The sequence below is a fragment of the Apus apus genome, chromosome 3 (genome assembly GCF_020740795.1).
Source record: "Apus apus isolate bApuApu2 chromosome 3, bApuApu2.pri.cur, whole genome shotgun sequence".
Lineage (NCBI taxonomy): Eukaryota > Metazoa > Chordata > Aves > Apodiformes > Apodidae > Apus > Apus apus.
The window spans coordinates 104,616,288-104,640,260 of NC_067284.1; the positions used below are offsets into that span (position 1 = coordinate 104,616,288).

A 23,973-nucleotide genomic window follows, 5' to 3' on the forward strand; every position below is an offset into this window, starting at 1 on the left:
AATGCTGATGAAAGCAGTAGCTAAAGATGAAATAATTATCTTCTTTTAACCAAGCTCAGCTCTGCTGATTCTTTTTCCACTAAAATACGTTAATTGCTTGAAAACTTCTGTGATTACCCAGTGCCTGGGGTCTTTGCTGTTGTCACAAGGAGCCACCAGGTTCACGTGCCTCTCAGACCGTGCAGCTTGTTTCAAGTAAGAGAAAATCAGAGCCCTACGAGGACGGAGAGGAGGAAGGTCCAGCTCAGGGATGCTCAGTATCCCAGGGCAAGCACCAGCACGGTGGCTCCTGCCAAGCACTTCCCTATTTCTCAAGATTTCTTTAAAAAAGCCTTAATGTTGCTTGGCAACAGGCAGATCCCCGTGGTGCCAGTGGCAGTCGCAGCAGCTCCAGCCATGCCAGGGAGGCTTGTGGCACAGTCACGGTGCAGCCTGTCCCCAGTCTTTCCTTGACTCACCCAAAAATGGTCCCCAGGCTGATTGATGCTGAAGATGGTGGATTTTCCCTAGCAGAGCATCATTTGCAAGGCTCTGGGTGACAGTCCTTGAGGCAGCCAGACCCAGAGTGGCTTAACAGGCACCAGGGCCTGTTAAATAATGGATGTAAAATAGTAATATTATAGAGCTGTAAATGCTGCAATGACACAGTGTATAGGGCTGATTTCTGCCTCCCCACCTGGAGGGGACTCAGAGAAGGATGCAAGCTCTCTTGTGATGTTCTTCTCAGGAGAAGCTGCCCAAACCAAGAGCTTCACATGATTCAGAGGGACAGGTTGTGTGCAGGGTTGTCCAGAGCTGCATCAAGAACTGGCCATGCTCATCCTGCATCTGTGAGTTGGTGGGAACTGTGGCACCTCCCACCCACTCTGAGGTGAATGGTGTGTGGAATACAGGGCTGATGCTCTCCTGGAGCCTGGCCAGTGTGGGAAAGGGACAGCAGAGGAACCCAGCAGCTCTTCTCGTTCCACACTACTGTCATGAGATGATGAGATCTGGGTTATTTGCTATCTGCACCTGCAGTCAAGCCGTTGTGCAGCCCCAGTGTGTTGTGGCAAGATCATGTTCAGCATCGTTTGATGCAGCAAGAGAAGCATCAAGGGAAGCCACAACTCTCCAGAGCCCAGCTGCTAAAATGGCTCTTGGTGAGGTTTGCAGTGTTCTGCTGTTGGCGATTTCAGAAGGGTGAGGTGAGACTGATGCTTCTGCTTCTTCTCCCAACACATGATCCATGATCCATGTTCCGATCTTTGTGGAAATTAAACCTTGACCAGTGCCAGAGGAGCCTGAGCCCCATCACTGCTTGGGTGAGGGGATGCAGCTGCTTCCAACTGCCTTCCCAGGAGCTGGGATGAACAGAAAAGGATTTCTTTTGTCTGAAACTATACTGACACGAAAAGAGAGGAAAGAATAAGCACAGCTGCCTGTGAGAAGCTGCTGGTGAACACCAATGCTCAGAGCTCCACCCTGCAATGCCTTTTCTCCCATGGGACTCCCTGGAAAGCCTCAGTGTAACCTGGAAAAGCTGGAGAGGAGCAGATGCCCACAGCTGAACATACCTGTGTCGGGGGGGAAGGGGTTTGGAGCTGTCACTGTGCCCCTGCCCTGCTGGGATGGCCCACGAGTGTGCGGGCTGCTGCCATTGCTCGTGGGACAAGGAACCGGCCTCAGCTGCCCTGGCTCCAGGGGGTCGCAGAACTCAAAGGGGGTCCGACCAGCCTGCACGCCCTGCCCGCTGTTCATCGCTGCAGAGTCGTTCCATTGTAAAAGAAAAGAGACAAAAAGCAAAAGTCAGAGCTCTCCCCGTGGCCCGTCGCAAGATCCCCAGCACCCAGCAGTTTCCTCACCCTGCCAGGAAAGGAGCTGGCGTTGGTACGTTTGGAGGGCAAGAAGGGGGTTGTGTTGGGATGTTACCTTGCCTAAAGCTGGAAAATCAGCCCCATGTGTGACTCCTGGGGGAGTCACCCTGGGTGACAACAATGCCTGGGCAGCAGCACAGCTCCCACACACTTTGCCATGCAGTGTGAAAGGGATCCAGGAGACAAGCTGGCACCCAAAAAAACAGTAGCTGGAGCTTAGAATAATCAGCTGGGCATAAAAAATAATCAACTGGGTGTAAGAAAGGTGAAAGGGAGGGGGGTCGTGTCCATCTAATGTATCTGGAGATAACCATCGCTCAAGGGAGGGTACCAGAAGCAGAGTGAATTACAGAAGCTGAAGGGCAGCTCCTTTTCACGAGGTAGCCACATCATCCAGGCTTTGCTCCCTCTGGAGTGACTCTGGTGCAGAAGCCGTGTCCTCCTTAGGTCTGGCAGCTGGAGAGGAACAATGCTCCCTGTGCTTCCTGCCTCTGCTGCTCTCATCTATCACCTGCTGGCTTTAGATCAATTAAATGATGTTGTTAGGCCTCATATTATTCTAATTTTTATTCAGGTAAGTATTTGCATGTTCAGCAGCAGTTTGCCATCAGGAAGCATGTCTCAAATGTTCACATTGAACAGAAAACTGAAGGTAAGAGGCAGCCCTGAAAGCAGATGGCAACCAGCTGTAGCTGTTGACAACCCCTCTCCCAGCCAGAACCACCTCTAAACCCTTGGGGACCAGCTTAATGGTAAGCTAAACCCATTGCCAGCACCTTCAACAAGGCTCCTGGTGGAACTCCTGGGCAGTAGCTGCTATTTTATACACTGTAGCCCAGGAGGGCAGCAGTTGGCACTTCAAGCACTCACACTGCAGCCCCTGCTGCAACCATGCTCGCCCTCCTCGTCTCTCTCTTTCAACTTCAATGCAGGACTCTTGGTCCTCTGAAGGCAATGAGCCCCACTCTTCATGATGTCAAGGCCAAATCCAGGCTCAGCTAAGAATGGATTGAGGAGAAGGACTTGGGGGTGTTGGGTGATAAGAAGCTCACCACGAGCTGGCACGATGTGCTGGCAGCCCAGAAACCAACTGTGTCCTGGGCTGCATTCCCAGCAGTAGGACCAGCAGGGCCAGGGAGGGGATTGTCCCCTCTGCTCCACTCTGGTGAGACCCCCTGCAATGCTGGGTCCAGTGCTGGGGTTCCTAACAGAAGAAGGATGTAGAGCTGTTGGAGTGAGTCCGGAGGCCACAGAGGTGATGCAAGGGCTGGAGCAGCTCTGCTCTGGAGACAGGCTGAGAGAGTTGTTCAGCCTGGAGAAGAGAAGGCTCCAGGGAGACCTTAGAGCACCTTCCAGTGCCTGAAGGGGCTACAGGAAAGCTGGGGAGGGACTTCAGACAAGGGCCTGGAGTGATGGGATGAGGGGGAATGGTTTGAAGCTGCAAGATGGGAGGGAGATTGAGATAAGATCTGAGGAAGAAATTCTTTGCTGTGAGGATGGTGAGACACTGGCCCAGGTTGCTCAGGGAAGTTGTGTCTGCCCAATCCCTGGAAGTGTTGAAGGCCAGATTGGACAGGGCTTGGAGCAACCTGGTCTAGTGGGAGGTGTCTCCTCCCATGGCAGGGAATGGGGACTAGATGTTCTTTATGGTCCCCTCCAACCCAAACCAGTCTGGGATTCTGGGATTACAAGTGTTCCTACTGCTGAAGGTACCAACCATCTTAGCTCTGGAACAAGAAAGTCCTTGGCTTGAGTGATAAGCCTAATGATGATTTCAGCTTGGAGGTGATGGGTGAATCAGTCCATGGCTCTAGCTACAGGGCTGACAGTTCTTGTTCACCTCCCAAATGTTTCCCTGATGGAGGGGAGATCCAGCACAGCTCCCCACTGCCTCCAGGCTCAACACAGCCGTCACTCTTCACCCTTCCAGCATCCATCTCTTAGGCCCTTGCTCTTCCTTTCCTTCTCGTTGCTCTTCCTTCTGCTACGATGCTCCCACCTTTTAAAAGACTCAGCTTCTGCAACCTGAGTCCTCCCAAAATATCCAAGCCCTTGCCTGCCAGAACTGCCTTATGGGCTTCTCACTGGGCTGGAACCCAAAACATCCTCATCTCCATTTGCTGAATAAGTAACAGGACAATTATCCCTCCCCTTGGGTAGGATATAGACCAGCAGTTAACTGGTTTATACTGGGCCCTGTCCTTCCCTCTGCTCTGGAAGCTGCATTTCAGCATTCAAGACTCAGTGTGATTTGCAGGAGCAGCGATATGGGGGATGTGACTGGTAATTATAACCATGAAAAATCAAGTGTAGGACGGGAAAAGCCCCATGGAGTCAAAACAGGCTCTTGCTCGTTGCCCCAGGACCAAAGGGGACAGGCCAGCATTCCCCATGCTGTAGGGCTCGGGGCTGGCACGGGGACATCCATCACAGCAAGGGATGGGATGGGCTCTGACTTAGCACTTGGAGATGGCAAGAGCTGCAGGGTGCAGTTCTGTGGGAAACTTTATGTTGGGATTGGTAAAAAATTGCTTTCCCCACGGAAGATGGGGACAGTTTTCTGGGAACAGCTGTGCCTCTGTTACTGCTCAGCTGGGGGAAGCCCACACTGAGGAGTCCCAGCTTGAGCCTCTGCCCACAGAGTCCAGGCACACCTTTGCTGCATAACACCCTGAATTTTGCCTGCGGGCTCCTTCAGGAGAAAAATCCTAATTTTTATTTTGGTAAAATGTCTCACTTTGGAGAAAATTCAGGTGGTTTTTTTTCATTTTTGTCGTTGCCCAATAAAAAGCTCCTGATGCTGCACCTGAGCGCATCAAGTCTTGCACCAGCCTGCAAAGCCCAGGTCCCTCAAAGCATCACCGCAGCTGGATCCAGGCTGGCGGTAGCCAAGCAGAGCAGGTGATGGAGGAGACCTTCCCTTCCCACCCCTCGGCAGGGACAGGGTTTGGGGGTGAGCACTGGTGTTCCCCAGGGCCGGACACGTACGGGTGAGTCCAGCGGGGGCCCTGGCAGCGGCGCTGGGCTGCAGGGGGGCTGCCAGCATCTCCGGTTTGACGGCCACGCCGCCCACGCTGCCCTCGCTCCTCTCCGGTCCACACAAGCCAGGCAGCTGAGCCGCCTTCTCCAGCGAGGGCAGGAGCTGGTCCAGCTGGTCCAGTTCAGCAGCGAACTAAGGAAGGAAAAAAAAAAAACCAACAAACCCAGTAAAAATCACAGGTGGGTGACTCAGCCCAAACGCAGCACCAGCAAGAGCGAGCGCTGCTTTCGCATCCATGTATCCCCCTCCAGCTCTCCCCATCCCTTCGCTTGCTGAAAGACCCAGCATGTCACAGGGATACAGAACCAGCCCTGCGTCCTTCTGCTCAGCTGGACACAGACCCTGGGGGACAAGAACTGCTTCTCCAAGCACACAGGTCCCCACCCCAGAGCCCGGTCCTCGGCAGCAGCTTCAAGACACTCACACGCTGCAATTAGCATAATTATTAATGATACATACAACCTCCAGCAGTTTTAAACAGGAGATAATTTGCTTTGTTAATACACATATGCTTACACTGAGATTATAATAATAAAAAAATGGTCTTTTCTAAGAAAAATAAGTGACTTTTTTTGAAAAAATGTCCAAAACCAACACTGGCCTCAGGCATGTAATTACCCTCAGTGGAGTAGTAGAAAATCATTCGGCTTTTCCAGCCTTCAACACAGATGAGAATGGAAGAGGAGATGTTTAAGCCCAGGGACCCAAATAAATGGGAAAGTTACTGGGAAAGGGATTTGCACCAGTGGCTGTGATAGCAGTGCTGTAAAGCAGCAGGTTAGGATTAAAGGGGCTGGAGATAAATGAGCTCTGGCTAAAAAGAAAAATATCTCAAGGGAAACCAAATACTTGAACATTGAAGGACTCAGACAGCTTCCAGCAGAGCAGCATTAGGGAAAGCCTGGTCGTTAACACAGGGTAATTAATAGATAACTCAATAGAACTAGGGAAAATCTTTGCATTTGATAAAGGGAATGATGCTCCGGTCTGGAGAAGATGAAGAAATCTAGCAGGAATTGGGATCCTGGCTTAGACAAGAGGCTCTGCCACCAGCCAAGACATGAGGCTGCAGCATTCCCATAGCAAACAGCACTGAGGGCTGGAAACTACCCACCAGGATCTGGCCCTTTGCAGCGTTAAAGACCTTTCACCAAGGTGACAGCTTTGTCCCTCACCGGAAGAAACCATGGGAAGTGCCCCCTAAATCCCAGCTGGAAATATTTCAAGTCTTAGCTAAAATCCTCCAAACCAGTGGCAATCCCAGTTGCTACAGCAGCCACTTCCAGTTTCACATCGATGATGCACACACCATGAGGACAAAGTCCAGGGCAGCTGCAGAAAGCTCCACCTTGGGAGCTTCGCTCCAACAATGGTAGTTTCATTGAAACCATGTGCCCAGTCCTGCATCCAAGACCCAAGAGGCCTTGCTCACACTTCCCACCATGGCAGAGATCTCCTTCCTGACCTTCACTGCTTTTTTCCCCCCTTTCCTACAGTCACATGGTCACACCTGGGTAGATGAATTGATATTTCTAATATACACACGCCTGTCTTTCCTTTACAGTGAATTGGAAGGGACCTTTAAAGGTGATCTAGTCAATACATCTCCTCAACTCTACATCCTCCTGCAGAGAGGTCATTCTGGAGGCAGAGGGAGAAGAAGGGCACAGAGGCAGCTGTGGGCATCCAAAATGGATGTTAAGTGGAGATAAAATGGGAGCAGTGAAGTTCTTGCATTGCTTGATGGATACATGAAGAGGTGGAGGATGGAGAGGTTGGAATGAGGGACATATGGTAGGAGCAGGGGGCTTATCCATTGTTTTCTGGAGCACCCAAACTTGGACCTAGAATCTGTGCCCACTTTAATGAGTATTTTATTTCCCCTCCACCTCTAGAAAACGCACAGTGCTGGAGGGCTGGAGCAGTTCAGGCCTTCCAGTCTTGCCTGGAGAAGGTTCAGATCTTCACAACCTACTACTGTCAAAAAAGTTGGTGAGAAAACCCTTTGTGAGAGAGATGGAGACACAAGGTGGCTGATTATTTCTGAACAGCTTCTTCTTCCCCAAACCTCCATCTCCCAGCAGAAACAAGGCTCCAAAACTAGAGTCAACCAAAACAGAAACCAAGGGACAGGATCTCACCTCTGCCCTTCATCCTTTGCCAAGCCCCACACATGAGATCAGCTCAGTGAGGAGGGCAGAGATGCTTCACACACAGAATTGTCAAGGTTGGAAAGGACCTCTAAAATCACTGAGTCCAACCATCAACACACAGAATCCCCCACACAACCTTGGCTGCTAGAGCATGTCCTGAAGTACCAAATCTACACATTTCTTGAATACCTTCAGGGATGGTGACTCCACCACCTCCCTGGGCAGCCTGTTCCAGTGCCTGACCACTCTTTCAGTAAAGAAATTCTTCCTAATAGCCAATCTAAACCTCCCCTGCTGCAACTTCAGGCCATTTTCTCTGCTGCCTACCCAGCCAACCTTCAGCCCTGGCTGGACCTTCCCATGGAGTGGAGAAACTTCTCCTCCAAAGCCACTTGGGTAATGAAATTCTTGCACAAATTAAATAATCCCACAATTTAATGCAAACTTCAGATCATTTGCATTTTAGTGAAGCTCTGCTTCCTGGAGGCAGCTATTTCCATAGGGATCTCCAGCTCTCTGTCATCACTCCTTTCTTCTCTACCAGAAAAGAATTCTACCCTGCTTGCAAAAAGAAGCTGAAATGTAGATTCAGAAGCCAAAAAGCAAACAAAAAATAAGGTAAAACTTTATTTTTCATGGAATCACAGAATGGTTTGGGTTGGAAGAGACCTTCAAAGACCATCCAGTCCAACTCCCTGCCATGGGCAGAGACATCTTCAATTAGATCAGGTTTCTCAAAGCCCTGTGAACCTGACCTTGAAGACTTTCAATGATGAGGCATCCGTTACTTCTCTTTGAACTCCACCATCCACACATGGTGGAGCACTCCCAAGTGCAGGCAGCACTGCCTGCTTCCTGCTTCCTGCTCAAGGGCAGAGGGAAGACATTGTGACATGAGGAAAGTTTTCTCTTCGCCAAGTTGAAGTTCAGCTCATGCCTTGAAGCACCAGGATAAAGAGCCCTTCCAAAACATTCCTTATCTTTTTCCTTCAATTTTTTTAAATTTGTGTAATTTCTATTAGCTCTTTCCCAAGCTCTACCTAATTTGTTGTTGTTGTTGTTGTCACCCCAGGAACAGGTGACTCCAAGCAAACCCAAAGCATTTCCATAGGATAAATCCAGAAAAGAACTAATTCCCTCAATGCTGAAGGGGAGCTGCAGAGCCTGCCCCACAATTAATGTCACTCCTAATTGACATTTTGATTCTTAAAATAATCCCACATGAAAACAAAAATCTACCAAGTGCTGGATTTTATTGGGAATGGCAGCTCCCCCCTCTCCACACCACACCAGAGCAGCCTGTAAGAGAAAACACATGGAACTGAAACTCTGTCCTTAGCTGCTGAGCAGTGAAGGGTTGTTCACTCCTCAGAAAATTCATTTTAAGACTCTGCAAACTCTCTCTAGCCTCTATTATTAACTCTTTGGAAACACTTGGTAATGTCCAATGTATAATCCTGACACTCTCCAGCTGCCTGGGGAGGGATACTTGGAACTGAAAAGCCATGAAGGAGCCTAAAAAATGCTTGGCTGCTTCCAAGAGTGCAGGAGAGGGGCTTATAAACACATCCAGGCTTGAGTCCTCCAAACTCTGGGTGCCTGTTTGCAAGCAGAGCACAATTAGCTTGCACATCCTTGTTTAACTCATAGGGCTCCGCCCTCTCTGAAGGATGGTGAAACTGGAACCATCAGTGATGCTGACCATAACACTGTGGTGACACACTGGAGGGAAGGGATAGCATCCAGAGGCACCTGGACAGGCTGGAGAGGTGGACCCATGCCAACCTCAGGAAGGTCAAAAAGGCCAAGTGCAAGGACCTGCACAGGGACCAGGGCAATCCCAAGCATAAATTCAGGCTGGGTGGAGAATGGATGGAGAGCAGCCCTGAGGAGAAGGACTTGAGGGTGTTGAGTGATGAGAAGCTCACCGTGAGCTGGCACTGTGTGCTGGCAGCCCAGAAACCGTGTTCTGGGCTGCATCCCCAGCAGTGTGATCATCAGGGCAAGGTGGGGGATTGTCCTCCTCTGCTCTGCTCTGCTCTGCTCTGCTCTGCTGATACCCCAATAGTGGCGTTCCCAACACAAGAAGAACATGGAGCTGTTGTGGCAAGTCCAGAGGAGGCCACGGAAATGATGCGAGGGCTGGAGCAGCTCTGCTCTGGAGACAGGCTGAGAGAGGTGGGGTTGTTGAGCCTGGAGAAGAGAAGGCTCCAGGGTGACCTTAGAGCAGCTTCCAGTGCCTGAAGGGGCTACAGGAAAGCTGGGGAGGGACTTTTGACAAGGGCAGGGAGTGATGGGATGAGGGGGAATGGTTTCAAGCTGCAAGAGGGGAGATTGAGATGAGACATTACAAAGAGATTCTTCACTGTGACAGTGGTGAGACACTGGCCCAGGTTGTCCAAAGCAGCTGTGGCTGCCCCATTCCTGGCAGTGTTGAAGGCCAGGTTGGGTGGGGCTTGGAGCAACCTGGTCTAGTGGGAGGTGTCTCCTCCCATGGCAGGGGGTTGGGACTAGATGGTCTTTAAGGTCCCTTCCAACCCAAGACATTTTATCAATCTATGATGGGCAGCAAAGTGTCTGCCTGCTTCCCCTGCCGGTGAATGAATCCTGTATGTGGATATTTGGAGACCAGGAAAGCAAAACTCTTCCCCTGCCCCAGCACTTTGCCAACAACCACGCTCCCCAAAGCGCTCCTGGCTCCATGAAAGCAGGTTGGGCCAGCTCCATCCATCCATGCATCTCCCAGCAGGATGCTGCACCTTCCACTGCAGCATCGCAGTGGGTACATGGCTCCGTGACAGGTTCACTGCCCACCTGCGAGCTCCAATGCGCGTCCCTAAACAAGCACATCTTGCCTTGGGTCCTCCTCATCCAGAGCAACATTAATCTCAATGATGGATCTCAAATGGGAGATGATGGGGGAGGACAAAACATCCAGCAAGTTGATGACCCCAGGAAAGTACAATACAAGACGAGATCAAGAGTTCGATTCCTGCTCGCCTCTGGGATAACTGGCCGTGACTCCCAAGCCAACTGAGCCCTTAACCTTATTAAGTGACTTATTGTGCCGTTGGCATCCCAGGCTCTCCGGGCACTGTTATCCAGCCCGTATCTCCCACAGCCGGCAGCCTGATTTCCCGCAGTCCGTACACGCTCAGCCCGGCTCTTCGTGTCAGCCGCCCTCTTCTCTTTGCTTAAAAAGGATTAAGCAGCCTTATCCACGGCACCATCTCCCCTGGCCTTCAAAAATAAGAAATCTCTTCTATTCATAGCTGCATGTAATGAATATTTATACGCCCAAATCTCTGCTGCAGAGATCTGTTGCTGGATTATTCCATTTAATAATACTTTTAGGAGAACTAAAAGGCCCGTATTATTGCTAATCTCAGCCAACAAGAGAGCAAGGGACTGAAAATTCCCTGGGACATGAGCCCTGAATGTGCCCAGAGATGCAGAAATAAGAACCTATTCAAATAGCAACATGCATGTTGTCTTCTCCTCACACAAGCCCACCACCTGCAGTGATGTGCTGCATTTCCTTCTCATGTTTATACACCTCAGTAAAGTTTCTCCCTTCCCACCACTGCCTTGAAGATCTGAGCTGCCAAAACATGAAGCATCTGGACAAACACTGGAGGAGGTGGCACCAACACTGCAGAAGGTGGCACCAGGGCAGAAGGTTCTGGCAGCCACAGGACATCTCCCCATACTTCTCCCAGCCCCACCACCTTGCTGTGGAGGGAGCACACCAGCAGGTTCTAGGGAAACTGACACAAAACCACAACTTGTCAGCAACATCCCACCAACATGGGCACCAATGGGTCAACTCACCTGGCCCTGTGTCTCTAGCTTGACTTCCTCTGTGGCAGGAGGCTTGGCGAGCGGCACCGGGGCCGTGTTACAGGGCTCCATCTGCTCCGTCTTCTCCACCTTCACCTTCACATCGTCCAGGCTCAGCGCTGGGGCTGCCGCAAGCTCCTTCTCATCCTTGTCCAGCAGATAGCGCAGGAGCTGGTGGTCCTTGGCATCTTTCTTCTTGAGCGCGTCTGGCTCCAGTTTGATGTCGGGGTTTCCTGGCAGCTGGCTCTGAGCCGTGGGGGTGGTGGTGGGGTTCGGGGCATTCTCCTTCTTCTCATGCTCCATGGCCAAGGTGGTAATATCGGATGGGCTGCCCTCCTGGAGGAGTCTATGCAAAATCTTGTGCCGCTCGGTCAGCGAGCTGTGGGAGGAGGGGCAGGTGCTGCTGGGAGGGTTGCTGGAGGCCAAAGTGCCAGCGGTGCCGGCGCAGGCCAACGCATCTTTGCAGCTGGTGTCCGCATCGGCGTGCCGGAGCTGCTGCTCCGCTGTGGTGGCCAGGAGCTGGACCAGCTTGTGGCTGGTGGCTTGGGAGCACTTGTTGTCCCCCTCCGCGAGCCTGTCGCCGGCGTGCAGCATGCCCGGGTCCAGTGGTTTGCTGTCCCCCGACCCGCTGTCCGACTGGATCATCTCGCTCAGGATGGAGGCGATCTCCTTGCTGTCCTTGGACTCTGCTTTCATGGGCTGCATGGCGAGGCGGCCGGGTGAACTCTGGGAGCTGAGCTGCCTCAGCACCGGGGGTGGGGTGGAGTAACCCACCGGAGTGCTGGGACCTTCACTCAGCCCCTGCATGGAGTTCATGGAGGTGCTGGGAAAGGGTCTGGTGCCACCAGTGCTACCACCACTGCCACTGTTGGCCATGCCTACTGGGGAGTGCATGGTGGGCATGGTGGGTGAGAAGGGATTGCCAGGCACTCTGGGTCTGGGCACCAGCCCTGGACTGACCCGATGCCTTGGAGACATGAACTGTGGTGGGGTAATCCCTGGACTATTCATGGGGGAGCTATTGAGATTCAAAGTGTGGTTACTGTTCTGGGGACCGGCTTGTCCCTGGCTTAAGGCAACGTTGGCTCCTATCTGGTTCCCAGGTGAACATCCAAAGCTGGTCTGGCTGGTGTTGGAGTTGCTGTTGTGGAGGCCGGCGCTGGGCTGCTGGTTGACATTGGTGGCCAACATGCTGCCGTTGGAGGGAGGGATGGAGGGTGGCAGGGCCATGCCTTGCCCTGGCGAGATGCTGGGGTTCAGTGAGGGGCTGACCCGGGGAAGGGGCATTGCAGAGTTAGTGTTCTCCTGCGGTGAGAGCATGCCGTGATCCCTGTGGAAGAAGAAAAAGAGAGGAGAAGTCACAAGAAGTTTTACCTAAACCTGCAGTGTTGCTCAGGCAGCTCCTGCTCCCTGTCCCTGCTGCAGAGCTCTGAAGTCTGGAGAGCAGCATCTCACAAGCTCTGGTAGTCCCAGCCTTTCCATCTCCACCAGAGCTTCTGGATCCATTTCAGTCACATCGATGGAGTGCAACAGCTTTACCATCTCCCCAGAAATGTGACTCTGCTCAGGATCATGGCTGCTCACCAGTTAAACCCCAAGGGCAGGAGGAGCTGTGGATGCTGCCTCCCTGAAGTGCTCAAGGCCAGGTTGGATGAAATTGGAGCAACCTGGTCTAGTGGGACCAGGAGCTGCCCTTGCCTGTGGTAGAAGGGTTGGAACTAGAGGAGCTTTGATGTCCCTTACAACCCAAACCATTGTGTGATTCTATAATTCTTTGGGTCTGGTGCTTCCATGTGGCTGGAGGAGAACTACGCTCCAACAGCATTCCCCTCCATCCCAGCCCCCTTGGACTTCTGCCCAAGTCTACAGCATCACCTCTCCCTGTCCTGCCAGTTTGATAGAGCCTCTCCCTCCCCAAATATTTTAAGTTCTCCAGGGCAAGGCAGAAATCTGAAGCACCTCTATAAACCTCCACCTGAACTCCTGGGGCCACCTCTTTGCAAAACAAGAATAATCAAGAGCAATCGAGCTGTTGTCAAGCTGGTTTTCACCCTCAGATTCCTCCTGGGGATCACACCTCCAAACCAGCATCACAGACCACCCGTGGATCCTCCTTCCACTGTAGGAAACAGAGCACTTTGATTCCCCTGATTGCCCAGCCAGGTGCTGGCAGGGCTTAGTGGAGGTGGGGTGGGGACGTACCTGTCGATGACGTGGATGCCCATGATGAAAGGCTGCATCTCTGGGCTGGAGGGGTAGCAGAGCTTACACTTGGTGTGGGCACTGAGCACTGTCCCATCACTCAGCGTGAATCGGTACGAGGGGCTGAAGGCTGTGCCACGTGTCATCACTGAGGGAGACAACCAGAAACACAAGAAACCCCCTTAGAAACTCAAGCCAGAACCCTCAACACCCTACAAGCACCAGAAGGATGGAAGGAGCAAAGGAGAGGGAGAACCTGCCTGGGACAACCATCTTCCCTGGAAACAAAACCACATGCTGTTGGGGACGTTTAGATTGGAGATTAGGAACAATTTCTTCCCCAAAAGGATTGTCAGGCCCTGGTCCAGGCTGCCCAGAGCAGTGCTGGAGTTCCTCATCTCTGGAGGGAGTTCAAAGCCATGTAGCTGTGGTGCTCAGGGACATGGTTTAGTGGTGGCCTTCGCAGTGCTGGGTTAACAATTGGACTTGATGATCTTAAAGGTCTTTTCCAACCAAAACCTATGATTCTACCTTGGCCAATCCCACCGACCCAGAGAATAAGAGGGTTGTGAATAACCATGGTGACACAGAAATCCTCCCAGTTGCTTCTCCAGCTCCAAACCCATTTCCTGCAGCAAGTAGATCTAATTCCATCCAGCACCATCCTTGAGTGTTCAGAGCTTCATTCAGTTCCCAGTACACAAGGTACTGATGAAGCCCAGCCAGCCTGGGGGGGCCTGCGTCACCCTGGCAGAGGTCTCCAGAAGCTGAGTGACCTCCTGCTCCTATGTTCCTGCCCTCCCCACATCCCTGTTGTGAACATCCTCCTTGACACAGCAAAGATGCTCATGAACAAGTGAACAAAGCAAAGATGTTAATGAAAGAGCTTCTGCTTCTTCTGCTGAGACACTGGGGATGGCACTTGTGGGTAGCACAGGGAAGAAAAATAATCATATTTGGCTCCTATTTGTCTGAATTTTTTATCTCCTGAAAGGTAAGAGGGAACCTCCTGGCTGGAGGAGCTCCTCCAGTGTTACTCAGACTGTTTCCCTTTCCCTCTGGCACTTTGTGATCATTACAGCATTTGTTTTTCCAGAAAGCCCTTATCCAGCAAGGAGAACCATGCTCCAGCTTCTCCTCACAGCTCCCGCTGCTCAGCAGGAGAGCAGAGCAGTGAGGAAGAGGAGCCCGTTACCTTCTTGAAAGAGCTGTTTGGCATAGGAGGGCTCCCTGCCCTGAGGCTGGAAGAAGGCGTAGATGCATTTCCGCACCAAATCCTCCCAGCCCGTCCTGCCAGCGGCTCTCAGGGAACTGGTGTCAATGGAGATGATTTTACCTGGGTGGAAAGAGAGAAGACACATTACTCAAGCACAGCACAAGAAGCCCCTCAGTACAAATAGGTCCATAAGTGTGGAAAAATGAAGCCACATCCTATTTGGCGTCAGGCAGCAGTGGTGGGAGCACATGAGGATGTCCTCCAGAAGGAGGTGGAGGTTCAAGGAGCTTGCTCTGGAGCATGCACTGACCTTGGCCAGCTGAAGTGGACACAAAACCCAACAAGACACACTTTGGTGTGAAGGGATGATCATGGTTCCAGGGCTGAGATCCTCAGATCCACACCCTCATCTGGTGGACAACCTGCTAACCATCTTGCCAACATCCAAGGGTCCTCCAGGCAGGATCTGCTGCCTGCTTTCTCCCTGGACATGAAACAGCAGGCAGCTTTGCTGGCTGTTTTACACCATGGGCAAGGGCAGCAAGACAGAAAAAATGTTCACTAAGGATTTTCAGGCATTAGGGAAGTCCAGGGTGATGATTAAACCACCAGAAAGAAGGTCACCAGAATGCCCAGAAAAGCAGTATTTGTCAGAGAGCAAACCCAAATTTGAAAGGTGACAACTGTTTCATTCCCATCAATCAGCAACCTCAAAAGCCCCTGAAATCCCACAGAGCAGGGAGAGGCTGGTGTGTTGTATCAGCTGAGGTGGCAACTCAGTGGAAGTGCCTCCAGCTGAAGTGTCAACCACATGGTTCCTACCAGCCAGCGCTGCCATTTGCTGAAGACCAGACCGTGCTCATGCTACAGGGTCCTGCGCTGCACTGCTGGCCTCTGACCCCCGGGGGAAACAAGCCCCCCCGAGCCAGGACTCCCCGGTGTCACTGGGATGTTACCTGTGGTGTCTTGCTTGGTCACGAAGGATTCGGAAGGGGCGACGGCTGCGGGCCGAGGTAATCGTCTCGCGATGCAGATCAGACACGACTGGAAATCTTGCCAAAGCAGGAGAAGGGACCAGCGACATGAAAACCAGCCGTTACAACCACTGCTTGCAAATCAACATTTTAATTAAAATACCCTTGTTTGGCTTCACTGCCACGTCCTGCCCTGGAAGTGTTTACGCCAAGCAATCCTCTGGCCTTTCAGAGCAAATAGGCTCTGTCTAAACTCAATAAAATTTGCTGGAAAAGTGGTTTCCAGTGCTTGGAGAAATTAATTGTAAAGGCTTTTTGGATCTGGCAGTGCTGTACAATAAAAGTCAGCGCTAAAAGCCAGCAACTGTCGGCTTCAGGCAAAGCATTTGGTCATAAAATACCATAATTTATTCCTTCCAGTCGTGATCTCCTGTGTAAACCGCAGTGGATTAATCCAGCTAATGTGCTAGAAAATAATAGCTGGGACACCAAAAGGAGAGTTAGGGCACTTGCAGGAAAGCAAGGGCTCCCATGATGCAAGGGAACACTGCCTGTCCCGAGTCCCCTGGCAGAGCCCTGCCTGCAGGCAGCTGGTGCAGCCCAAAAACACGCAGGCAGTGCTGGGGACCAGAGTGGTGAAGGCACGAGGTGCGTTTGTCGGGCATGCATGTCACTTGCTCCTCCTCCTGCCTGCACAGCCATCCCCACCCTGCTCCTCCTCCTGCCTGCCCTGCCCAAATGCAGGGTGGGAAGCAGAGGATGCTCTCCCCTACCTTCTCCTTCCTCCTTGAAGGACTTGGGCTGGGACACGGTGAAGCACTGCATCACCTCGTAGCGCTGACGAGCCTCCTGGTTCTCAGTGCCCGGCTCGTCGGGAGGCCGGATCAGCATCCTGCAGCTGAAGGTATGGCTGTTGCGCCTGGTGGCTTCCTGAGGCCAAGGAACTCCATTGACTGGGGTGAGAGAAAAAAGAGGGGTTGTTAGAAGCTGCACCCTGTACACATCCTCTCCCCACGACTCTTCAGAGAAGGGGACAGAAGGAAAAGCGCCAGTGTGGGGGAAGAAAGCAGCTCATGGCCCAGGGCGGGGGGAAGGTGAGAGCAGAGGAGGGGGCAGAGCCCTCCCCACCAGCCTCTGGGGATCCTTTGGACCTGCTGAAGACTCTGTGCACAGACCCAAGACACCAGCCAAACCTAAAAAGCACCTACAACGCCAGCTGATGTCAGCACGTTGTCATGAGAGCCAATGTGCTGGTGTTAATTAATTGCTCCTTACATCATCAGTAGGTCCTATCACCTCCATGTTACTGAGGGAACCTGAGGCACAGGATCTCTGAGTCACTTCCAGAGCTTGGGAAGACTCCTTGCCTCTTGCTCTTGTATTTGCAATTCCCCTCCACGTACTTCTCCACAAGTCCAGCTGAACACCTCCACAGAAATGAAATTTTAATTTCACAGAATCACAGAATCTTAGGGGTTGGAAGGGACCTTGAAAGATCATCTAGTCCAACCCCAATTTGCTTCCTCCTCATTTCTGGGGTAAGTAAAGCAGCAAGATCTCCTAGAACTGAAGCAGCAAAAACCTTCCCCTTTGATTTTTTTCTAACTTGACTTTTCCCGAAATTCTCCACGAACCAGCTGGCTGCAACCTCTTTGGGCTATCCATATTCAACCCCAGTGATTTTGCCACCAGCAGCTTACCAAGTTTTCATGCAAACTGATCAACGAGAAGAACTGAGGGGTGTGTGACATCCAAGGAAAGACAAAATACACAGCCTTAAACTGGGAAAGCACAGGGAAAATACGATGCCTGAACCTCTGTGGGCTCAGTCCAATGTGTGCCCATAGATTTAGGTGGTTGAAGGGTTGAAGACATCATTGTATTTATCCAGAAGAAAGACAAGTGTGAATTTGGAAAAAAAAAACTTCCCCCCACCCCAGTCAAACTACTTGGAAAAGGCTCATCTTTTCTTGTATTTCTTCAAAGGTGTGAGTGGATGAGGGATCAGTGATGTCTCATCCACATTAGATAGCTGGACAATGCTCCCCTCCAATCAAGAAATAAAACCTCTTCCTTCCAACACCCGGGGAGTGCCTTTACCCCACAATGCTTCCTTTCATCCTCAGAAGTCTTTTTTTCTTTTTCCCCTGGTGTAAGGGACCACCACGAGCTCACTGCTCACACCAGGACCTCTTTCTCCACTCCAAGGTGCAGAACATCCCCGTGCTAGATACTTGAAAAATACTGATGGGCTCCAAAAACAGCTGAGGAGAACCCTCCTCCAGCTGGGAGGACATCTTAAATGAACTCTCCAAGCACCAGCTGATAAAATAAAACCCACTTTGAGATTCTTCTTACCTAGAGACTTTGGCAACAAGTTCTTGACGAACTCGGCATGATCCCCCACATGCAGGATGCTGTAGACACTGGTGTTCATGAGCTCCTCCTGGTTATAACCCAGGTAGCTGGTCACGTTCTCGGAGACAAAGACAATCCTCCCTTCACGGTTCACAACGAAGAAGAAGCCGTCCAATGCCTGTAAGGGGAATAAACCCAGGCAGTGTGTGGGCAATGGGTCCTGGAGAAGGTCAGGATGCTCCACAGCCACGGGCAACCTTCTTCTGCCTCTTGTACATTGGTTTCATCCCCATTCTAGATTATAGCAGTGATCAAATGACAGCACTTTTGCTTAAATACATCGAGTCACAGACTGGTATGGGTTGGGAAAGACCTTTTAAGGCCACCTAGTCCAACCTCCTGCAGTGACCAGGGACATCTTCCATGAGATCAGGCTGCTCACAGCCCCGTTGAACCTGGCGTGGAATGCTTCTAGGGATGGGGCATCTCCCACCTTTCTGGCCAACCTGGGCCACTGTCTCATCACTGTCAGTGTAAACAATTTCTTCCTTCTCTCTACCCCAAATCTCCCCTTTTTTGGGTTAAAACCATCTCCCCTTGTCCCATCACTATAGGTCCTGCTGAAAAGTCTGTCCTCATCTTTCTTACAGGCCTCTTTAAGGACTGAAAGGTGCAATAAAGTCTCTCTGGAACCTTCTTTCTCCAGGCTGAACAACCCCAATTCTCTCAGCCTGTCTCCAGAGCAGAGCTGCTCCAGCTCTCACATCATCTCTGTGGCCTCCTCTGGACTCACTCCAACAGCTCCATGTCCTTTTTGTGTTGGGAATCCCAGCACTTGACCCAGCACTGCAGGGGGTCTCACCAGAGCAGAGCAGAGGGGGACAATCCCCTCCTTGGCCCTGCTGGTCACATTACTGGGGATGCAGCCCAGGACACAGTTGGTTTCTGGGCTACCAGTGCTCGGTGCCAGCTCATGGTGAGCTTCTCATCACCCAACACCCCCAAGTCCTTCTCCTCAAGGCTGCTCTCCATCCATTCTCTGCCCAGCCTGAATTTGTGCTTGGGATTGCACTGACCCATGTGCTGGACCTTGCACTTGGCCTTGTTCAACCTCAGAAGGTTCACACAGGTCCACTGCTTGAGCTTGTTCAGGTCCCTCTGGATGACATCCTATCCCTCAGGCGTGTCACTTGCACTACTCACCTTGGTGTCATCTGCAAATCTGCTGGTGTTGCATTCAATCCCACTGTTTCACTGATGAAGATATTAAACAGTGCTGGTCCCAGCAGAGACCCCTGAGGGACATGCATTTAGGATGCAAGTGGCTAACCCAGCCCTGCAACCCAACGGAGGAGGTCAAGCATGACCCAGACCAAATCTTACAGCCCAGGATGATCTTCTGCTTATTGTAACAAGAAGATCATCAAGGTTTTTAATTCCCTGCTGTGGTACAGGGGTGCAAAACTTAGTGATGCTATGAAGTAAGCTCAGTGCTGCAGAGACAGTGCTTTTGTGAGGAGCCCTTGAGATTGCTGATTTACATTCTTCCAAGCCTGCATTACCTAAAATGTGTCATCCAGGCTGGATTTGGATTTCCTGGACTCTAATTCCTACTTATTCTGCTCATCAACACCCAGCTGTGGTGGACTGCAACTTGATCCCAGACTGGGAGATGGTGCAGGGACAGGAGGAACTTGTGATGCCCAAAAATTGGTACCCATGGCATCGTCCTCTCCTCCTTGTCCTCCCACTTTCCTGTGTCAGCAGAGTTCCTCCAACGGAGAGCATCCAGGCTTTATTTAATGCTCTTATTAAAAATCAGGTTTTGCTCTAGAGCAGCATTCAGTGAAAGAAATGGGAAGCATTTAAGAAGGGAAAAAAAGAAAAAAAAAAGAAAAAAGAAGAAAGAAATCTTTTGTCAAAATGGTTCTGGCAGATCGGTGGCAATTTTCCTTATTCCCAGCTGTTGTCAAGGCAACCAGCCTTTGCACTTAAGGCACCCAAAAAAACCCAAACATTCAGGCTGGGTGATAAACCCACCCAGACCCTTCTTCCCAGGTACGGCTGGTTCAGGGGTCAAGAGGCAAAAAATCTACCTAAAAATGACCAAGATGCTTTTTAATAGCCCTTTTTACCTCCATCCTTCCTGATTTAAAAACCCTGCCTGAGCCCAGAGCACCCAAAAGAAGCTGGAAGTAATTTAGGGAATGTTTTTAGGCATGGGATGCTGTGGGTTGCTCTGGGGACTAGTGAAACTACTAATGGCTTCTCAAGGTCAATCTGTATGGAAAAGAAATTCATCTTGGTAAGGGCTTGGCATCCTCATGGAGGACGAGGTCAGAGTCGGCATCTCAAGCGCTTTGGCTTCGCATATGAGGAGACCAATAAGGAAATGATTCCTCAGGCTGTAGAGACAATAAACCTCCTCTAAACATGGATTTTAAATCAAATAACCCAGGGTAGGTTGCTTCCAAAGCAGCATCAACTGAGCAGTAACTCACCTCTGGGTTCCATCCCACAGAAAGGGTGCCTTGGTACCTGACCCAAGCAAGCTGGATGATTTCATTAATTGCCCTCTTTTTATTTTTAACTATGATCTCAGGTTTTCCAGGGCTATTTCCATTACTGATGTGCTGCTGTCCCCGCTTCCACCCAAGGCCCTCTGCCCCCCATCACCCAAGGGGCCAACTGCCTCCAGGGCTCCTGACCACACCTATTCCCACGTGTGGATATGGACACGAGGAGATGGACTCCGGCTGAGCGATGCCCTGGTGAGCCACCTGGCCTCATGTTCATCATTTAGGACACATTCCGAAGACTGCACTGTGAAATATGTGGATTTACCAAAGATGTATGGACACTGCTTGCTAACTGACAGTTTTCTTTGCTCTTGCCACTGCTCCCACACAATTCCTTCTCCCATTATAACTCAAATACTGGGGTTTGTTCAGGATCTGCCTTCTCCTGCATCCTTTACATCCCCAACGCACCCCTCACAACCCACGTCTCGTTCCCAGCTGAATTTCTAAGCCCCTTTTGCATTTTTGCCTTCGTAAGACCAAGCACCTCTGTAGCCAAGTTGCCAGCTGCCCATTAACTCCATTTATGTGCCTCCAGCACCCGTTTTCCATTCTTTCCACAAGTCAGACCCTTCCTTCAATGCTGACCTCCTTCCCATCCCTTCTGCATTAACTCCTCCATCTGCTGAGTCACTTCTTGCAGACTTTAATTAATTTGGACAATTTCAGTCCAGGGCTCAGAGGAGACCTGGGTGGCACAAGGAGGGATCAAGCAGGTCTGGAAAATCTCACAGGGCAGCACAGGAAGCTCCTCACAGCCTCTGAGAATCTTTTGGTGATACAGAAGAGGCCAAAAATATGGCCAGGGAGAGTCTCTCTCTTCTCATGAATCCTGAAACCCAGGCTGGCTATAAAGTCTTCAAAACTGGTGCTACATTCCACCTCCCAGCTATTGGTCTCCCAACAGAAACCACAAAGTAAACGGTCAGATTGCATCCTGTCAGCAATTATGGTCTTACAATTAATGAAATTAATCAGATGAGGATGTTGCTTCCTTTTGGTCTTGGAATGTGTAATTTTATCAGATGGTTTCAATGCAAGAAGGTGATGGTCAGGGAGGAACCCCCCAGCCGCAAACCCAACCCTTCCTGTGAAATTACCAGATGAACAGTTTAGGATTTTAAGTTTATCTCTGGGACTCATGATACAATATAATAACCCTCATATAATAACCTTCTCCACACAAGATGGTCCTATCAGGTCCAACTCAGACCTTCCTCCTGAGATACAATTATATCTGATTCACTGACACCAAGTGAGATGCAGAGCACCCTCCTCATCCTCCACATTTTCCAGAAGGATTCAAATCTGTTGAAAACCATCCAGCATATTTCCAACTCAACTCCAAATGAGCCCTGGGACTCAGTGTAACCGCCACTTAAGAGCAACTCAGTATTTTAATGCTGATATGCAGAAGCTATTCAGGACAGCTTTGACTTAACCAAGTCCAAGCTTCATCAAGAGTGGTTAAGAGTCACTTTCCAAACCATTTTGTGAAGTGAGGGACTAAAATCAGTTTACCCTCAATGTAGGCCAGGGATGTGGTTGGGCTTAGAGCATCCCAACTACATCCCCCTTGCCTTCCTCTTCTGAGTTTCACTTTTTGGTGCCCTACTTTGCTTTGGTCAGTAGCTGGAGCTTGGCAGCATCAGCAGCAATATTTGAGCACCTACCTCAAGCAGAAGAGGTCCCAGAGATTCCTTCTCAATCACTCCTTGGCTGCTGGATGAGATGTCAGACTTCTGGACTTCATCATCAGCTGCTTTCTCTGTAGCAAAGGAAAAGGGATGTGTTAGCCAGAAGAACCATCATTTTACTGAATTATTATCAGTAATAAACAAAATATTGACCCCTTGTCATACAGGCAATGCAAGATGTGCACAAAAAAAATTCCAGCATTTTCATTTCATCCCTCAGTCCAGTGAAGATATAATGTAATTTATCATTATTTATCAATTATTTTAAAATGAAGGCATTAACTAGATCACATTTTACTGCTAGTAGGAAGGAAAAATCCATTTTAAGCAGAAAGAGGCATCCAAACCCAACATTTTGAAAAGGAAACGTCATATCCAGTTTAGTGCAAACTACAGTATTTGATCTGGAACTTCTCGGACAATGCTTTAAGAAGTAACTGCTGGGAGGAATTTATGGAGAATGGGTTGTGCCAAAGGAAACCTGCTGGAGGAAAAAAAAAAAAAAATGGCAGCTCTGACCATGGATGTCCTGAGATGATGGTCAGGCAGGAGCCGGTAGGGATAGAGACGGGAGGAGAGCACCCAACACAGAGCGAATGATGCCGCCGGAGGAGCCCAACCAGAAACCCTCATGCTGTAGTGCTGAATAATCCCTTTGGGAAAAATAACAACCCAAAAACCCAGAGAGAAGGCCCTGTTATTTATCTCACACTCCCCCAAAGGTGCTAGCCACGTCGCACAGCTACTCTGAAGAATTCAGGAAAAATCCAGCAGCAAAAGGCGGGTGGGAAGTGGGATGTGATAAAGCCAGCGGGCAAGTGAGCCACGATGCCGCTGGCGTTTCAAGGCTGTTTCGTTTTGCTCCTCCACATCCATGACTGTTTTCCCCTTGGGAAGCTGGGAATGTTACTCAGCCTCCCCAAATGTGATTTGGGAAGGATGAGGGGAGCAGCATCCCTGTCTCTGGAGGATGCAGTTGAGAATAAACCCTGATGGCTGGGAGTGCCGTGGGAGGCAGCAGTGCAAGCCCTGGCCGGGCACATCTGGGGCTGTGGATGGATTAGAAAAAGGGAGATTAATTACTGTTAAATCACAAAGTTTGTGTGAAATAAGGACAGAAAGAGGCAAGTGGGGTCTAAACCTTTCCAGAGAGGATACATGCTCCACTGACATCATTTTGCAAGAGGAAATCAGAGACATCTCCAATTGCAGGTGCTTTTTTACTCTGAAATGCAAAAAGGTAAGTTCCTGGGGACAGCTGGAGGGGCAGGATGTGACCCACTGCACCTCAGTGCTCCTGGGCACTGCCAGAGGGAATGACCAGCCATGCAGGATGCCCAACAGCACAGAAGTCCTGAAGCATCCTGGGCCCAGGTTTACATGGGTAGCTTTGATGCAAAAAGACTCTTGTGTCTAGCTGAAAAGTGGCTTGAAATGTGTTGTCTCTTAATTTTACACTATTTACAAGGTTTTCCCAGGTACCAGAACCACACATTCAGCCTTGTAGCTGGAAATCAGAATCATAGAATCCCAGACTGTTTTGGGTTGGAAGTGACATTAAAGATCACCTAGTCCCAACCCCTTGACCTGGGCATGGACACCTCCCACTACCCCAGGTTGCTCCAAAACCCATCCAACCTGGCCTTGAACACTTTCAGGGATGCGGCAGCCACAGCTGCTCTGGGAGTCACACCTGACTCCTGCATCCTGCTACAAACCCCCTTGGGCTGCTCACCTCATCCCCACGGGCCTCACTTTCCCCTGTTTCACACAGAAACTGGAGTTCATAGTTAAATCAGGAAGGAGCAGCATCCTTCCAAGGACGACACTGAAATCCCTTTCAAGGATTCATAAGCTTCCCCTGCACCCAAACCCACAGGAGCTGGTGGGTACCACAGCACAAGGAATGGCTTTTTTCCCTTACTTGTCAGAAATTGGTGCACTTTGAGGCAATGCTCTGGCTTTGAGCTCTAATCTTGTGATTGGGCTGCAGGATCCTCCTCCTGCTTTAGTGAAATAGTTTCATCTGCCTGCTCCAAGCCTGTTATTCAGGAGGAT

At 50.6% G+C, this 23,973-nt stretch overlaps 1 protein-coding gene across 12 annotated transcripts in view; it reads right to left on the reverse strand.

Annotated features, from left to right (window-relative positions):
- Positions 1-23,973, reverse strand: part of NCOA1 (nuclear receptor coactivator 1) — a 182,676-nt gene that overhangs the window by 15,368 nt on the left and 143,335 nt on the right. For 8 of the 12 annotated variants that reach the window (XM_051615129.1, XM_051615127.1, XM_051615128.1 and 5 more), the window contains 9 exons: positions 21,892-21,986; positions 17,640-17,817; positions 16,055-16,234; positions 15,264-15,359; positions 14,287-14,427; positions 13,092-13,239; positions 10,881-12,219; positions 4,845-5,028; positions 1,557-1,742 (listed from right to left, as the gene is read on the reverse strand). In XM_051615129.1, the coding sequence (XP_051471089.1) occupies positions 1,557-1,742; positions 4,845-5,028; positions 10,881-12,219; positions 13,092-13,239; positions 14,287-14,427; positions 15,264-15,359; positions 16,055-16,234; positions 17,640-17,817; positions 21,892-21,986 (2,547 nt within the window). The remainder of the gene's footprint in view (positions 1-1,556; positions 1,743-4,844; positions 5,029-10,880; positions 12,220-13,091; positions 13,240-14,286; positions 14,428-15,263; positions 15,360-16,054; positions 16,235-17,639; positions 17,818-21,891; positions 21,987-23,973) is intronic. The other 4 variants (XM_051615136.1, XM_051615135.1, XM_051615134.1 and 1 more) reach the window with 1 other exon arrangement.